This window comes from Anas acuta, chromosome 4 (genome assembly GCF_963932015.1).
Source record: "Anas acuta chromosome 4, bAnaAcu1.1, whole genome shotgun sequence".
Lineage (NCBI taxonomy): Eukaryota > Metazoa > Chordata > Aves > Anseriformes > Anatidae > Anas > Anas acuta.
In genome coordinates, this window is record NC_088982.1 from 71,855,355 (window position 1) to 71,874,814 (window position 19,460).

The window sequence follows — 19,460 nt, forward strand, 5'->3', positions numbered from 1 at the left end:
AGCTCAAGCAAAGAAAGTCCCTAGCAAACCAGAGAAATTTTTCCTGTGGCTGTATTGAGGACTGTAACAAGCACTCAGTGGCCTTAATTTAGAAAAATTAAAAATATAACTAAATAACATTTTCTAACATGAAGTTCTAGCTGGACATGGTTCAGCACTGCTGTATAATAACAAGGAATAAACTGAGACAAACATGTCAAAGAGAAGCACATTTTTGATGGCATTAGAAAAAAACCCTACAGTTTATATAAACATTTGTATCAGTGCACACCAGCAAGAGCAACAAAAGGTTGCCATTGCAGATAGAAGTGCTTTAACATCGGTAAATGGTGAAGAAAGTAGCTGCAACCATTTATTTTAGAATAAGAAGGTGCTCAGCAGCTCCAGGTTGCTTTAATACTGATTTTACCAGGGCTCATTTCTTGGCCAACTATTTATGACTTCAGGCAGAAGAAACATGCAGTGACTACGCAGTTCAATCTTTTCAGTGATAAGGCTTAAAGTGTTATTCAGAGGTTGATGCACAGAAAAAGGTGCTTTGCAATAGCAAGTGGAATTGATAATGAAAGAAGCTGGCAGCTTCAGTAGCATAACTAGAGTACAGATCTTACATGACACAACTTTAAAACATTATCAAATGTGGAATGGAATAACTAGTGTGTCAGTAAAGGGTAGGAACTGACTGGCAGAGTAGCAGCTCTTCTGAGAAAGACGTGGGGGTTACAATGGATGCTGAGTTGAACATCATCCCACGGTGTGTTCTTATGACACATAAACCAAACTGCCACAGGTAGGACTTGGTTACGTTAAGAAAAACATGCAGCTCTCCTTCTGTTAAGATTAGCACCGCCATTGAAGTGTGAAATGCAAGGAAAAAAGCTTACTCTCCTCAGTAAGGCATGCTTACGTCAATGTAACGGAATGGCAACTGAAAGACTGTCCTGATTAGTCCAGCACACAGACATGATGTTTGAGCCATAGAGGAAATCAAAGTTAGGAAATCTAGGACTAAGGGTTTTTTCATTTTAAATACATGACATTTCCAAGTTAGCTGGCCCATAGCTGCAAGAAAGTGTGAATAAAAGCCTACTTGGGACTGCACTTGGATTTGACATCATTCTAGCTCTGGCATCTCCTGATCTCAAGTCTCTTGCTTAAATGAACTCTGAATTAGCTTTAAACAGTTGTGAAGCACTGAAAGGAATGCAGGGAACCAGAATAACCAAGTTTTACAACACTTTACTAAACATCTCACTACAGATTCTTCCAATAAAACCAAAATTTTATCTGGTAGGAATCTCCTACAAGCTTCTTTGCCAGCTAAAACAGGGACGGGGAAGACAACAACTGGAAGAGAAAAGTTAAACAGGTAGGTTGTGACAGGAGATTTTGGAATTCCCCTATTTGAAATACAGTTTGACAGCTGTATAAAAAGCAAGTAATGACTCCTCATGCATTTTAGTTTAACCCTTTGGCACAGTTATGAAATAACAGCTTAGAAACCACCACATTGCACAGGAAGTCAACAAGATGAATCTCAGCATTTAAACTTCACCTACTGTGAGAGCTTGGAGCAATTTGCAATCATACAGCACAGGCAACTTGGTATTCAATAAAATAAATCTACAGGCTTGTGAATTGCTTCCATTTTACAGAGGAGTGATTTGTTATCATTTAGGAAGGAACAAATCTTAATGGCTTGAGATGTTAATATTTTAACAGACTAAGAGCCTACCTCTGAGCTCATTTTCACTCTAAAATATTTGTCAAATGTAGAAATACATTATGGACAACAAATTATATGCTGCTTTTCACAAACCTTCTTAAAGTTAATTTCACTTCTAATAATAAAATGTCTAAAGTAGAAAAGGGCCCTATAATGGCATGCTGTGCACCTAGCTTAATGCGAGCTCCGTCAGAATTAATAGCAAAAAAATACCTTGTAATTTACTTCAGAGGATAGTCATTTTTTTATGGGGATTATTAACTAGACGTATTCATAACTGCTTGTTTCATGATGATCAAAGCTTTTAGGGGCTGAGGCACAGGCTAGCTTTGATATCAGATGTTGACCCTCTCATGACACGTGGCTCACTGTCACTGTATTAATTTTTACAGAACCTGTAATTGGCTAAAACTTGAACTTTTGTTCAAAAAGGTGCAAAAATTAAAATTCTACTTGCCATGCTAATTGCTTTTTCAAACACCACTTACTTGACAAATGCTTATAAGCAACATAGATCTAATTCTGTACTCAGCCTCCACTGCACAGCTGAGACACAAGCAATGAACTTATTTGAAGCTGTACTCACAGACAGGCCCTGTCCACTTCCAGTCCTTGAAATGCAAGGTTCTACACTGACATATACTGACATGGATGGAAGGGTCCTCGCTTTACTCACTTCAAGAGACCAAGGTGCAGTTGTCGTAAATGTCATCCTGACTAGTCATATCTGAAAATACCAGTATGATGCCCATTCCTTGTCTAATGCTACTGAAAGAATCCTACAAAGTTGAAGATATACAGGACAAGAGCTATCAAAAAAAAAAAAAAAAAAAAACACACCCAAAAACCCAAATCCAAGGCAATTTAGAGAACCAGCACAAAGTTGGAATAGGTTGGATTTGGTTCACTATTGCCTTTGTTGATTTTCCAGAAATTGCCCTCTGACTTGAGACTTGAACCTCAGACTTGAGGTTTCTGAGGTTGCCATCCAATCAAAATACTGCAACATTCTCACTCAGGAGAAGAGTGAGGGCTAAATTCTCAGAAGTCTTTCAGAGGTGCAAGCCCACAGCAGTCAATGGAGCCGTACTTGCTCATGACCTGCCTGCATCTGCTCAGGGAGTCGGGGCACTCAGTTCCAGTGAAGCAAAGCCTCAGAAGCTCAGCCTGCTTTAGACAGAGAACAGCACCTTATACTTGCTCACTGAACATTAGAGGGACTTATATATAGCCTCAAGTCCATGGGAACTTCACTCTCAGGAGGACTACAGTATTCTGTTCATAAGAAGGAAATGAGCAAGGTAAAAGGAAATCTGATAAAAAAACAACTCCAGTTTGTAATGTCTTTGTTAGTGCTTTTCATACCAACTCAGAATTGGCTCAAGAAATGGCCAGTTAAGCAGGTTGTCTGCCTCACTCGTCACATTTGAAACAATATCTTTACACACTAATCAGTCTCTAAACTTAGAGAAACAATTCTCGTTTTGAATTTCCAAATGCATGTTTAGCCTCTATGATTCATTTAAAAAAGCACAATGTACTACCTTAAAACCTGTCTAAAACCTTGAAGCTTCACAACTAGCCCTACTTTGTATGACATTTATTGCTTTTTAGTGAGCCTAATTTTCTCATCGTTTTTAAGTTCTGCCTGCTTGGAACATATGCTGCTTTGGAAGGGCACTAAGGGAATAATTCTACAGCAATAAGTCTGATTAATTCTGCATGCATTAGTCATATCAAGGACTTCCTACTTAAAGGCTAATTATAATTCAAGTCAGCATGGTACCTACTTTTGAGGATTAGAATAAAAACACTTGTTGTAATGAGCACCTCATTTTTAATTCTTTGCGATGACTGATCTGCTAAATTATTAGAGTCTGGCCCCAAACTGTTTTCTTTAGAAAAAAAGTTAGATTACAAGTCTAAGGAATTATTTGTTGCTGCTATTAAAAGTAAAGAACTTTATTGCGTGCAATCATTTCTGACCAACTAAAATTGTATATTTGAAGTGCAGAAATAATTTTGTGCCTGATAAAATACTTTATTTCCAAATGCAACAAAATATAGGGCTTTCAGATTATTCAGTTGCATTCAAACTTTGGATTTGGATTGATTTTTTGTAAGCACAAAGAAAAATTGAACTATGTAATAAAGCAGATCCCATGAAATAGATCTTTACAAGCTTAATCTTACAACTAGTAATAACTTTAGGGCAAATAACATCCTGTATTTCAGTTACTTATGCTTTAGACTTTTCCAAGAAAGAAAATAAGAGCTTTCATGATTTGGAGGATATAGTTTCTGATGGATTAATAAGAACTGCATATATCCCAAAGAATGCCCAAGTAAATACTCCTGACACATGCATACCATCCAATGTTAATGATTTCATTTTCTGGCCTTGATTCTCGTAATTAAGTCTGGAAAATTACATGTCTACCCTATGCAAGCGATTGCTGCCACATCATACAGAAACCGGAGTGAACAATGCTAGATGTGTAGCTACTTGCATACAAATACATATTCATATATACAGTTCCACTCTGGAAAATAAATACTCAAAGTTAGTGGCACAACTGCATCTTTTTTTTTTTTCCCGTCCCAAAAATAAATCTACCCATGCATGGAGCTACTTTTGAAAGCCAGGCTTCCAAGTGCAGGTACTAAATCCTATTTTTAGGCACTTTCCCATTTTTACCCAAAGCATGCATCATTACATTCCACTTTTCAGTATTTAAACAACATTGTTTGTCCTGCACGTTGTTTTTTCTACTCATACAACCCACTCTTGAGAACACTTTATATGAGTGATGGAAGGCTGGAAATTAGTTGACGTTTGAATATTTCAATATATGTATCAGCTAAGGAAAGTACATATCAGGGTATTTTCAATAGAGCTGAGTTTCCAGTAGAATTCCCACAATTTTCAACTGCTGTAATTAACGTGTCCAGTACATCTCCACTCCTAGGATTCAGAAATGGCTATCACAAGGTCAACTGGCCCCTTCCAGCTCCCACATTCAGGCTAGAAGGTTCTGATTATGGCAATCTATAAGATAAAATGAATTGAAGACTAAGCAAGACTAAACCTCAGAAATAATGGAAAGAGAGGCATAAGCTTTCATGGTAACATTCATTGACAATGAAGAAAAACAGGAAGAAGAATAGAAATACAGATCCTCTACAAAAAGAAAATGAAATAAACCCCTAAACATTAGGGAAGCTCCTGGGGTAAAAGGGAAGTTTGAAGAACTTTTATCTGTGTGGTGAATGGCATTGACCCCAAAATTAAACATCTGAAACAGACATTTACTTTAGATTTCATTTTGCTACCAGATGCTGAAAGGAAAAGCAAGAACACTTGAGCTTCAACAACACAGTCACTTTCTTTTCTTAAGAGTTTAAATGGCTTTAGGAGACAAACTTCTATGCACCCAGCTTCAAAATTCTGTCTTTCTTTTTCTCTGGAAGTCTTCTTGTGTATCAGAAGCCACTGGATGGAAGGAGTATCAATTCTACTAGAACTTAAAAAAAAAAAAAAAAAGTTCTATGGAGTAGCAAGTTCTGCAGTCTTCCCATGGAATTAGGAAAGTCAAAGGATGAGCCCTTTGCATATGAAGAGGTAAAAATAAATAAATAAATAAATAAATAAATAAATAAAAGTACAGAACAAATCAAAATAAAAACTGCTTTTGTTTTCATAAAAAAAAAAAAAGATTCAAATTCCATATTCTTATCCAAGAATATTCCCACATACTTATCCAAGGTTCTACTGAAAACAGCTACAGTCCCAGTTAAGTCAGTCTGAAGTACAAAAAGATAAAAGTGGCTGCATACTGGCAAGTCTATTGAATCAGCCAATTTTGCAAGATTTGAAAGCGCAGGAAACTTTCCCCACATCACAAAAGCAGAAGGACTAGGAAGGCTTTCTTTTCTTGTGCCAAATCATTCAACAGTTTTCTTCAACACTACAGAATAAAAGCTCAGTTGCGGTCATGAGCTTTGCTTCGGTATTGTTTTAAAAATGGAGGGGAGAGAAATCCCAGAAATGCTGATGAAAACCCAGAAGTGCTGCACAACATGCTGTTATTGAGAAAAGTTTGTGTCTTGTTGAAGTTGAGGATTGCACTGACAAATTCCAGAAAATGCAAGACAATGGATTTGAGAGATGTCTGATGCTACAAAGAATAAGGGTATGCATTATTTCCATTACAGTAAGGCAGTACTGCTATGTACGTATCATCCCATAAAATTATGAGATAAAACAGGTATATGAAGTTTGTGTTTCATAGAAAGTATTCTGCATCTACGTGGCATCAGTTGGGGGATATCAGAGCCATGAGTTAATATTCTGTGTTTAGGTGCCTTACTCACTTCCCAAATGACATGGTGGAACACATTCAGAGGCTCATTAAGTTTCCAGCCATTCCTAAACGGCAACAGGTGCTTGAGAAACACTTCTCCAGCATGTCACAGACAGCTTCATCACTGTCTTGGAAATAACTGACTGCACTTGTGTTTCCTCCATGGCACCAACTGACAATGTTGAGAGAAAGAAAAAGAACAGGAAGAACTCCCAAAACATCCGCATGGGCACAGTGAATGAGTCTAGAAAAATAATTAACAACAACCCCGCTGCATACTCTGAATTCAGGTATGATACTTGCATGTCCATCCCGTATTGCAGTCCATTCAGGCCCCGATATCATGTTAAACCAAGGTCTAACGGATTTCTGGGAACATATACTGATTAATTAATAGAAATGGCATTACAAGAAGTTGAAACTTTCCAGTGATTAATATTTATTAATCCTTTAAGTAGCTTGGCTATGCCTTCGGGGATACTGGAATGGATGCCTTGGGAATTTTCTTCAGCCATGAAAAGAAAGATGAGATTTAGCTGGAAAGATATGGTTCTCTGACTGCCGTGGTATTAATGTTTTTACAGGCTGGTTTAACATTTGTAAGGAGTGCTATCTATGTGTATAGTTACCTAAAGCATTTCATATTGCAGCCTGCCACTGTAGAGAGATTAACTCACAAGAAAGCAAATTTGTAGTTTAACTCATAGCTTTAGGAGAAGAAAAGAAGACGTCAATTCCTTTCATGATAGTTATAGGATGAATACCTAACACCAGGAGAACTACATACAAGAGTTCCCTGTGCATAGACCACCACAGTGTCTTGCTCATCTTTTCTCTACATAGAAGAACTATAAAGATACTAAAGGAAATTCTTTGAAAATTAAGCAACTTGGAGTCATTTATTTACTTAATTTCCAGGCAAATAAATCAATGAATAAATTGTCCCCATTCCTTGGCTACTTGGCTGGGGAGCAGAGGTTTAGGCTAAACCCATTCACCTACAGGTGAATGCACTTCAGAAGCACTTGCCACCTAGAGCAAGTTCAAAACTGCTTGAGCAGAAAGCAAACAGAAAGTGCTAATTTCTAGAACATCATAGGAAGACACAAACTTTGAGAACATCCTGTAATAACTCCAATTATAGAGGACTGAAGAAAGACAAAAAAGTGCAGTGACATCCCTAATGTATTTTAGCTGCAAGGGACCTCAACAGACAATTTTGTAGAAGACTTTTCATTTCATGTTTTGCCTTTTAGGTGAATCTGAAAGCCACTCTTTTGAGCCGTTCTTACCATCAACGACAACAACAACAAAAAATCTAACAGCAATGATATTCCCAGATCAGAAATTTAAACTTTTGTAATTTCCTTGCTGGTGATATTTGTGGACATGCATGGCCTGTACGAACATGGAATCCACACAGACCTGCCATAATACAACCCCAGCTGGTTTTGGCAAGTGCTCCCAGGATGCTGCCATTGACCTCCAGCTGAGCTACCTCTTTGCTCACTCTTAAATCAAACAGACCATGGATTTCTGTCAAAGCTGTTTATGAAAACAGAATTTCATTACATGAAGGACTCAGCTCCAACGTGATCTTCATCAGTCAATGTGGGTTTCTTTCCTGCAGAAAATGAATGACCTCCCTGGGAACTACATTTTCAGGTATGATAACATACAAACTTTAATAAGGACTTTCATTTTTTCCCATAATTCACTAGCAACAGAGAAAGGACATTATGCTTGAATGGTGTGGCGATTCACAAGTCCCTTGAGAAAACCACTGCACATGTTACATTCCTTGAAATAATCCTGAATCCTACCAAAATGGACAAGAGCTTGGCCTTTGGTTTATCCGCCTTTTTACTGGAGAAGTGTTATAAACTACCTACTGAGGTATGCACAAGCCCACACTGGAATGCAAAGAGAAAATTTCAGAGATTTTCTTCTCTGAATCTTTACCACAATCTAACAAGCACTCACTCAGGATGTAAATCCGGTCACTTTGTGCAGCATTATGGGTTTACAGTTCAAACTGTGCAAGTGTCTGCAACTCCCTGTGCAACCACTTATGCTAGAGCTAAATCAACCACGTCTTTTGGATCAACTTACCTAAAGATCCCAGACAAACTGGAAGCCAGGAGCTAAACCAGGTATTACGTCAGGGTCTGTAGCTAATACTGAATAGAATCTTATTAAAACATTTTGACTTGTCAGTGGAGATCACTACTGTGTAATGGAGCACAGAGTATTCTTGTTGACAGAGTCAGTTCTCTACAGCCTGTGTGTAACGAATGCAGTTTTCTGGCTGGAGGCTTAGTAAATTCAGTAAGTCTACTGCTACAGGAAAGTACCCATCAAAATGGAAACCGAGTAAAACTTTGTGACAATGACAATGTCACAAATAACAAGTCTCTTCCATTGTACAGAAATATAAAAGCCATTATATATATATGTTTATATGTGTGTGTGTATATATATATATATATATTTTTTTTTTTTTTAAGCAGTGGAATCTTTATTTCCTAGATGTGCAATGGTCTACTTCACATTTTAATATAAGATATCGTTTGATTCCTTAAACCATTATTCAGTGCAAAACCTGCCTGTGACAATCCTCAGTTCAATACCAGAGACTCAGAAGGTGATAACAGTACAAGCACAATAAGTTCACTTTAACAAAATCCTTGCAGTCCCGCCCCTCTTTGTGATGACCCCTAAATACAACAGAGACTACAGTTTATTTACCTTTATCCCAGGGAGTCCAGGAAGCCCAGGAAGACCTGGTTCACCCTACACAGGAAAATTGCATAATATTACAGACATTATTTAGTTATGGTCACTATCCAGCGAACACCTCAGTATATTCTGCAGCAAGATAAAAGAGCATAGATGACTGCTAGTCATTTCAGGCAGGGCTGATATTCTGATATTTTCAAAATGAGTGATTTAATGTGACTGTCCTAATGTACATTTAGGAACACAAATATCTTCTGGGAACCTCTGATGCTATGATGACACCCACATCTAAAGTCCATGTCAGAAAAAAAAATCCCCCCCCAAAAAAAAAACTCACACACAAAAATGAATTCTCGTTAGCCTTCACCAAAGGAGAGGAAAACAAGCAGCACTGGTTTATTTTACACACTGCCATTTAAGTTCCATACTTACAACAGATGTTTAATTCTGTTCCATTTTCAACTCTGAGATAGATATTGTGCTGCATAACTATCTGATTTAGCTAGAAAGTAATTCAGATTTAAATTGTGCAATTCAAGCAGGACTGCCTAATTACAACTGCACCATCATTTTTATAGACCTATCTGCTGCATCATTTCAGTGCTTGGTATTTATCTCTGAATATATACGGTGTCATGAAGGATAGCAGGAATATAACCTTCTACAGCTTTACCCAGAAATGCCTTGCTTATTTAAAATTGCAATAAAATGACCTATAATACAGCATTTGCAAGGGTAAATTGTTAACAAGAATAGAAAGCTGAATGCATTTATTTTGAAATGAAGTTGATATTAGTCTAAGACAAGAAAGCCTACTACAACATTCTCACACATGGGGATTTTGAGGTATCAGCTAAATAGAAAGATGTTGTCTAGGGAAATAAAAATGATGAACAACAACAAAAAAGATAGCAATAACATGTGAAGAAAACATTATTTTAAAGGCTGTAGACTTTATTTTATTACACATGTGGATTCAAACCAGCACATTGGATCTCAATATTCCCTGAACTTTCTAGAAGCTCATGTCTGAACTCTGAAGCCAACTTTTACCTTTATAACAAGTTGAACTATATTCCAGATTTTGTACACTCTTGAGCTTTACAGAAATCCAGATTTCTGCTCTGTGGTTTGGGCTGATTCATACAGATTTTGCTATTAAAACATTTTGTATGTGTGTATACACATACATATATACTTCCATGTATTCACTCGTCTATACAGGTATGTATGCATGTATATACTCAGAAAAAAACCCCACATGCATACAGATGTTCCTCAGACTACAGTACCCCAAAACACTTTGAGGCAATAATATTAACCAGACTTGAAGCACTAATAATAAAATTACATTCTGCCACAAAAACACTGCTGAAGAACACAATAGAGGGTCTGCAAATTGTTTTACCAAATGGAGTAATTTTTACATGTTATAGCTGGATCTGATAACAGCTTCTTTGTCCATTTCAGTCACTCCAACATTTTAACTATTCATACTGCCTAAAAGCACAGGGAAGAATCCAGTCTGAAAATATTAACTATAAAACGAGATGAAAGAGTGGACTCTAGCTCTTGGTTTATTGCCTAACACTTTCTAAAGCAGGAAATGGGTTGTCACTCTTGCAAAAGAATAATCCATTAAACAGTCTCCATTACACTCAATCCTGACAAAATGCTAGCTACAAAACCTCTCTTCATCTTTCACTTTCTTACCTGAGTAGCCATACATGTCACACAGCTAACATGCCCTACCCTCATCCAACTGTGAAGCACTAAGTTTCACTTCTAAGCTCAGCATTTGAATAATTAGAACTGATAAATCTATTAATATTGCTGCAGTAGCTCACTGTTTAGTCTTGGGACAGAGCTAACCCCTAGGGAACCACATGTAACAAGCAGAGAGGATCCAGCAAGGCCACTTCAACTTCACAGTACTCTAAACCAATTAAGATGCCCCTCAAAGATGGAAAGAATGTAGAACAATGAAACCATTAACGCTTCATTAAAATTAGTATCGTAGATGATGCATAACATTTTCTTTTCTGGACCTTTCATAATACAAAATATGTGAGTATGATTAAAGAGAACAATGATATTTGAAGAAGCAGAGGCTGTACACTGACTCCACCTCATAATGTTAGGGTTGGCAGGGCAGGTTGTTCTATCGCCTCTGCAATACAACATATGGCACACAACAGCCTTGTCAGGCCATTCAGACACCATCACACCTCATCTCATGTAAATAATGTTCAGGTGGACAGCTCAATATATATCTGTTCTTAGAAGATGGATAAGGAGTAACTGGAAGAAGAGGAAGAAGTAATATATAAAGAAGGAAGATCCAGGAAGGAAATAGGAATGGAGCACGGTAGGGGGTAAAGAAGAGAGGCGATGTAGGGGGCATAGACATACGTCTGCTTGAGAAAGGGCTACCCCCAGCCTCTGGTGGGGTGAGCAAGTTCCTGCTGAACAGGGGCAGGATGGCAGATGTGGGACACCTGGCTGGACGAGGCACTCTGAGTGAGCGTATTATGGGAGCTGCTGTGTATTATGGGAGCTCCCTGGCTGGGCACGGGGAGGTGGCATATTGGGAGTTTGTGAGGTGATGTGGAAAGAATGCATTAAGCCCCCTTTGGTGCGAACAACAAGCTGAGACTATACAAAGTCTGAACTGCATGCCTCTCACTTATCTATATTACATAAACGAGATCAAACCTGGGTGCCTGGGGACTGAGATGCAGGAGCCTGCTGATAAATCACTGCTGCTTTTGCCTCCATGGCAGCCAGCTAATGAGAAGATGAATCTCAACAGGCTCTTAAGTGCATTTTCTAGTTTATTACCCAAGCAGAGCACACAGTGCAGAATGCACACGCTTAATGATTCCACAGATTAGATAGCTTTAAACTAGTATGATTACTTTCTCTAATTAAAACTGCATTTTACTAAAGAACTGCATTTGCAACCATAATAGTCTTTGTTTAGTCTGTTATAATTGATGCCAATTAATATTTCTCAAACAAAAAGACTCTACTTCTCATTTTACATTAATGTATGTTCAGGGGTTTTGCTTAGTCACGTAAAGGCCCTGAGTATTAGAAACAGCTGTACTGTCATTCACCATATAGAATTTTAGCTCTTGGCTGGCTGGCTGGCTGGAATACCTGCTCACTCAACCTTCAGCTGGGCTTTGCTCCACTCTGGCAGCAGTGGGTGATTTTCAGTTATAAGACACAAGAACGGTGCTGAAGGCTCCAGAGGGAAACAAGTACTGCAAAGCAAAAATCTGGTTCCCTCATTGTCTCTTCTTTTTGCCCTTTCACCATTTCTCCCAGCAGGACCTGCCTCCTACTCTCCTGAAAGGCAGCCGAAGGCACAGCATTCACTATGTTTGATGGACTGTGGATTCAAAGGGGAAAGTCCCCAGCTTCATAGGGCCTCATGCAGCACAGAGTCAATACAGCTCCTGCTGGATCTTTACTTGCAAAAAAATAAAATAAAATAAAATAAAATAAAATAAAATAAAATAAAATAAAATAAAATAAAATAAAATAAAATAAAATAAAATAAAATAAAATAAAATAAAATAAAATAAAATAAAATAAAATAAAATAAAATAAAATAAAATAAAATAAAATAAAATAAAATAAAATAACCAGCCTTGGCTACATGGCACCCAGGGGAATTTCTTCCTCAGGAAGGAAGAATGAAGCAGCATTAGCCATTGCATATCTCTGATAGTTTGATTCCTCTTACAAGTACATGGAAAAGGGATTCTAGTCAGCATTTCTTTTCTTCCTAATGAGATGTAATAATGTCCCATAATCTGAAGGTTAATATTCAGTCAAACATGCAAGGTTAACTTGTGATCATTCAAGTAGCAGAGCCATTCTTTGTTAGTCTCACCAGCTGCAATTGCGTAAGCTTTCAATACAAGAAGTGCTCTGTCACTAGAAGAGGAAGTGGGTTATTCTAATATTGCCTTTCATGCTAATTAGTATCATTCCTGTGCTTTTTAAAATACAAAATGACCATATAAAAAAACAATTGTACAAGTCTTGGGCTGTTAAATTGTAAAGCCTTGGGATTATCCTAGTAGAGGTAAATGTCACTGGTAACATCGGCATAACAAGTTTTATCACAAATCTGACAGTGAAGAAAAAAAGACACAAGAATTTCCAACTTATACCTTTTGTCCAGGTCGCCCAGATTCACCAGGTTCACCCTAAAAGAAAAGAGATGAAAGGCATGAAATCTGACAAAATGAATTAAAAATAAGGTTGGGGAAAATCATAACATTAATGGTACCTGAAACAGTTGTGACAGTACAAAGTAACATAGACCAGCCACCCCTCTTCTTCCCGTGCAACTGCTTTAAACATTAAATTACCTTAATTCCTGCAGCAGATGAACCAGGGTCACCCTGACAGAAAATCCACAAGAAACAATCATACGTATTACATATACATTTTTTTTTTTTTTAAGGAAAGAGATACAGCAAAATATGCAAGGTTATAGCAAGATTATGTAGCAAAATAACTGTATAGCAAGAGTGCCAATTTTCTGTGATGCTACATAGAAATTTATCCATTGAAATTAAGTCAAAATGAATTTTTGATTCAGAAAATGATTCAGAAAAGAAGCAGTATTATTTTAAAGAACATTTGGACAGAGTTAGTTTCAAACAGCACAATAATTAACCTCAAATTTCACAACCAGTAATGTAGATGCAATAATTGCAGATTTTGTATAAATGTGCTTCATAAAGCCAGGAGATGGAACATAGTTTGGCATTTCTGAATTGCTGGTATACATTAAAAATCATTTACTGCCATTTACAAAGCGTATAAGTGATCTTTTTGACCTGGTTCTGCAGACGGCAAGTATCAGGTCTCAACTGACAAAGCTTTTTGTGCTAATGAAGGTAAGCCTTGAAAAAAACAGTGACCATCAGGACAGGTCATAGCTTAATTTCCACAGCTCCTCAGCCTATTTAAACTGATAGTTCAATGCAGTTAAGTGTTGTACATTACAGGATAAGATAGCTACAGTAATTTACGAATTCAGGAAAAAAAAAATTGTTCTGAAGAAACATCTTGCATTCAAAAAGAGTTCTCCTGTGTTATTGGACTTGATAGGCAGTGATACACACACGGTCAGAGAATTGGCAAGTGACCCAGTAGGGAAGATTTTAGCTCCCAGTTCATTTTGTGTAACTGCTACAGGATCCTTAAAATTATTGTGTACACATTTGCTGCATTTTTTTTTTCTTAAACGGCATGCCAAAAATATGGAAAAAGCTAAACTAAGGAAAAAATTTGCTAGTCAAAATACAGGCTGTTGAAGATGGCTAGAGTGCTTTTATTTGAAAAACTGCCTCATTATTTGTTACTCAAAATAAATTGGGATTGTTCATTGAAAATAACAGGTTGCTACACAGCAGCAACTGCAAGCTCCTCAACAGCCTGTTGGTGATTTACATAGGTAGTACAGGAGCCAGTAGTGTAATCCACTTTGAAGATGTTTAAGCAGAGTATCTATTCCTGGTGGTTCAGTGAAGCTGGAGGAAGCATTTTGGGAATGCCATAGTTTAAAATTTGTTTTAGGTACATATATATATATTCAACAGTGCAATAAAATTAAATGGTACCATGTAACATGTTCACTACTTTTTGAAGAAGAAAAATAGATTTCCTCTACACAGTTACCACAGTGCTCTCATGTGTGAAGAAAAAAAAATAAAAAGTCAGTTTTATGAAGGGTTGATTCATGTCTGGAAACCTGAGCTGCCTCATCTTGACAGACATGCATGAGTGATACAGCTGATATCCCTTACAAGCATGTACAACTGCAAAGCTTCAAGGACTTTTTATAGCTATAAACTGGCAAAGCAACTGGTAAGAGACATTCACAAGTTAAACATTTTAAAGGATAATGATGGATATGGGGGAGATAAGAGTATTTATAAAGTATTTATAATCCACCTTCACATAAGAATGAAAATTAATATGGGATTAAAGAAAAATATACGGCACAGCATGTTCTCAGTTCTCTGATGAGTCAGACAGCTTAGAAATGAAGAAACTTTAGCAGGGGAACACGCACACACAAGAAAGATACTTGGTAATTTCCAGAAGCCAAGGCTACAATAGAAAAGCAGGAATAAGAACTCAAGTCTGGCATTGGCACTGTCTTCAAAGTAGGACTACTCAGCGAAGTCGGTTTCCTTTTTAAATCACAGGTCAAGAAGTATGTACCCAAGCCTGTGTTTCTGAGATCTACTGGGTAGAAAGAAAACTTATACTAATTGCACAAATAGGAGCCAATTCCTAAGACCAAGTCTGAAACTGTTGCCACCTGACCTCTCACCATGCTAATAAATATTTAGTGTGAATATTTAAATATTCACAGAAACATCACTTAATATTTTAAAGAAATGCTTTTACGTTTCTATGAATAAAATCTCTTAAACATGTGGCATGATAATTTAGTGTAATAGACTCTGCATTTACTTATATAAAATGTCTTGTTTACTGACCAAGGAAGGCACATACATGTAAGTGGTTGAGCATCTGAGAACTGAACCAGCCTTATCTCATCTCTGAACAATACCTCCAGTAGTTCTCTTAAAAAGTTTATTTATGAATGGATACTTATTAAGTCATGAACTCCTCTCTGCAGGTGTTCAGCTGGCAAAAACTGTCAATTTTCATCTGGTAGTGAAGTCCCATAATGTAACACATGCCCCAGACATTTCAGAGCTACCCAAATACAAGGCATAAGCTGTGTAGTAGGGAAAAAATATATCAGAAGACATGTGTAAGCCATAATGCGTTAATAAGGCTGGGCTGTGAAATTTGCTGGGACTTGATTCCATCTGCTTCTTTTAAGACAACAAAAAAGTACGGTTTTCTATGTTCAACTCTTGCCCCAGTAGAAAATAGCCAGAGGAAACACAAAGGGAATGCCACTGTGCTACTCTGATGCTCTGCATTATAGCAGAACAGTGCAGTAAATGTAACTCTTGGAGATGATCATGGCAACTGAAAAAAGTGCAAACAAGAAAGAAAAAGATATGCAGGGAAAAAAAAAATCAAGGCTTTGTGAACATATTAATTAAATGTGGCTGTAATAGACATTCTTAGTTCCTCTATCACTAGCATGATTAATAATTGCTAGGCAAATTCATGCCTGAATTATATTCAATGATCATGTAGCAAAATCTTTCCCCTATGATGAACAGCAGGAAAGAACACAATCCTTGCTAAGCAGTGCAAATGTAATGTAATGACACCATGTTTAATTCTTGTTCCTATATTATCTGTCAAAATACATCCTTCTAAGCTCCCTAGCAAAGTGCTGTCTGCAGAGATATCTTTTGGAAACATTAAGCTGCAGCTCTCCTACAAGATCTGGATATTTTTTTGAGTGGCACTTTGCGTAGCAGGCAAGGAAAATGGGGAGAAAAAAAAAAAAAAAAAAAAAAAAAAGGTTAACTAAGCCACAGTTTTGCGTATTCTGTCCTAAGAATTCATGCAGTGGATGCCAGCCCACCACTATTAGAGCAATGCACTCCATGCAAACAGCATGTACATGTATTTCCATGTCACTACACCACCTCTGAAACTTATAAAAAAAGCTTGAGGAGATGGGAGACTTCTGTATTGTGAAGCCCTACAAATATATTGAAATTTCTTTAGATACAGAAGTATAGGAAATCTCCTGATAACCTACACTTTCCACAAGTTGATCCCAAATTGATTAAATACAAAAATGTTACAAAAAACTATACTCATGAAGAAAGGATCTCCCACTAGAAGAGGGAGACGTATTTTTTTTTCTTTTCATTAAACAAGGTCCTAAGCAAGGAGAAGCATGCACTGCAGACCACAGTGCATCACAGGCGTACCAATGGATACAGGCTTACTCTCACAGTTGATAAAATAGCAAAGCAACAAAGAAAGCTACACTTGACTGCCCAGGTTGATTATAAACTTCCTGTTTACTTGCTGCCAGACTATGTCTGAGTAAAAATCTCATATTTGCCTAGAGATTATGCTCTTTAATCTCATAAAAGTAGATTAAGAAGACTTTATTGGAATACCCTGTGTATGTAACTAAATAAGGTTTTTGAGATTTTAATCTGGACTAATAAACAGGACTGCAAATGAAGTATTATTTAAATGAACTCTTGAAATGAAAGACCTTGGCTATTCTTAAACCTAATGACTATTTTTAAGATCTGATTTTAGAATATACCCTATAATATCTTTGTGTTCATGAATACTGTTTCCAAATTATAGGGCCTGAGAGATTTGCATGCATTCCTTACCAGCATTTTGATAAATCTAACATAAACATCTCCTTGCAGTACACTCTGATCTGAGTTGGTTATGCAATTAAACATGGGGGGCAGGGGAGAATGAGAAGGACACAATAAATTTTTGTGCTTCTGCCCAAGTATAGGGTGAACTGAATGTTTTTAGAAGCATGTGAGTTCCAAACTAGTGGTAATAAGCATTATACAACATCTACTCAAAAGGATACATCATAAATAGGCAAGATTATGTGGCTAGAGGAGACCATTATGGCAGACCCTTCTTTCAGTGCTCCACAGGCTTTGTTCTGACTGCTAAAATAAAGAATCTTGACTTGTATATATAAAACACGTTTAAAAACTCAAGTTCAATTTTGATCTTTTGTGTAGAGATACAGAATGAGCCTCACATAAAATAAAGCAAAAGAAAAAAAATAAATAAAATATAATTTTAACAACTTCTATTTACAGTGACTACTACCTGTTGGTACTTTGCAGCAGTGAACTAAGGTATAAAGTGACATTATTGCTGATATCACCCGTTAAAAATATATAAAATGTATTTTTTATATTCAACTCTCATTTGTCCAGCTGGTTGCTTGGAAGGAAGTTAGCTACCATGATACCATATTGGTTTAGTCCCTCCCTTTCTTCACAGGTAACTGCGAGTGGGAAATGTGAACAGCTAGGATATATCTGAAATGGATGTAATTTACCAGACACAATACCAACAGTCTTGCAGGTTGTGTCCAAAGTTTCTGTACATTGCACATATCAGCTAAGAGGAGTCCTGATGCTGATATATTCTGTACTAAAGCTGCTTCTGCATAAAGTCAGGAATTTTGTACTTAATTGGACAGAACAGTGACCTTTTTTCTGCTCTTCATAAGAATGAACCCAGTCAGATGTTCAACATATTTACGAGAAAGTTTAAAATGCATTTTCCTTTTGATCAAATTATTATTTTCATTAGTTGTTTAGACTCAAGCATGCCAACACCACATTTTATTCTCTATCGATACAAAGTATACCTTTTCTCCTGTGTCACCCTTTGGTCCATTTTCTCCAGCATCACCCTATAATTAAAACACATGTATTTTATTAATGATTTTATGTAAGCACACAGCATGCAGAGAGGAGTCAGCATTCAACCATGATTAGGAATAATTCTGTTAATCAGGTAGTCAGTCTCTCTATGACATGGTCAGGAAGTGTGGGTTTTATAGCTGCTACATCTGTTGCTTGAATATAGTCTTTATAAACCTTTCACAGATTCTCAGAAACACATAAACTTTCAAATAACTATCTTTCAGTTGGTATAGCCGACAGACTTGCCCAATTCATCATGGTTCAGCATTTTGAATTACCAGTATATATTTTTTTCCCAACAGAGACACTCACCTAAACATACCTTATCAAATTCAGTTCACAGTTACCCAATTACTTAGTGTTAGGATTCTCAAGTGATGTATGGTATAAACTCTGAGTTTGAAGTACTTCCATAAATGATTCATGAACCAGAAAAACTTCTAATTCCACTCCTTCAAATAGCCACCAAAATGGTGGTTATCTCTAAATAAATTTTATATATTGTTTATTATATAAAAAAAAAAAAAAAGATATTCAGAGAAATTCTTTATGGCTGGGTAGACATTCCCTGTTTTAAAAACAACTTTTTAAAGAAACATTTCAAAATTTTTATCTGTAAGAATACTCTTTATTTTTAATTCAGCCATATAGTAAGACCAGAGTACATGAAAAGGTCTGCTATATGTGAAGATCTAGGCCAAAAATGTTTGTGGGACTTGAGTGCAAGAAACATTTTAAATGCCAAAAGTATTGATAAATATTGACTCTAAATATGCTAAAAACATTCCTCTAGGTCTTTGTCTGATAATCAGTAGTAATATTCAAATAACAATACTAATTCAACACCTGTCATATTGCTCTGAAAACCTTAATCTAAAATTCCATTCAGAGGACTTGTAACAGAGAAAGTTTTGTATACCACAGTCACTAACACAAGGGGAGCTAGCTAACAGTCAAGCAACTCTCTAATTAAGGGCATGATGAAACATGCAATAGTTACTGCTAGGAATGATATTCCAAGTCCATTTGACATGATAAAGCACATAGAGGACATTCACAGTTACATTTTTTTTAGGGAAAGACAATAGATGACTACAGAGAAACATAATGATTGTAAGTAACAGAAATCCAGAATATGTTAGAATTTGTTGTTCTATTCCCTTTGTAACTGAAAGCAAACTTTTAGGAGTTCCCCTAAAAACACGGTTTTAACAAAAAGTAATGATC

At 36.7% G+C, this 19,460-nt stretch overlaps 1 protein-coding gene across 14 annotated transcripts in view; it reads right to left on the reverse strand.

The window, feature by feature from the left end:
• Positions 1 to 19,460, reverse strand: part of COL25A1 (collagen type XXV alpha 1 chain) — a 304,146-nt gene that overhangs the window by 40,609 nt on the left and 244,077 nt on the right. For 13 of the 14 annotated variants that reach the window (XM_068681940.1, XM_068681944.1, XM_068681947.1 and 10 more), the window contains exons 15-18: positions 18,176 to 18,220; positions 13,218 to 13,250; positions 13,017 to 13,052; positions 8,839 to 8,883 (exon numbers count right to left, since the gene is read on the reverse strand). In XM_068681940.1, the coding sequence (XP_068538041.1) occupies positions 8,839 to 8,883; positions 13,017 to 13,052; positions 13,218 to 13,250; positions 18,176 to 18,220 (159 nt within the window). The remainder of the gene's footprint in view (positions 1 to 8,838; positions 8,884 to 13,016; positions 13,053 to 13,217; positions 13,251 to 18,175; positions 18,221 to 19,460) is intronic. The other variant, XM_068681943.1, reaches the window with a different exon arrangement.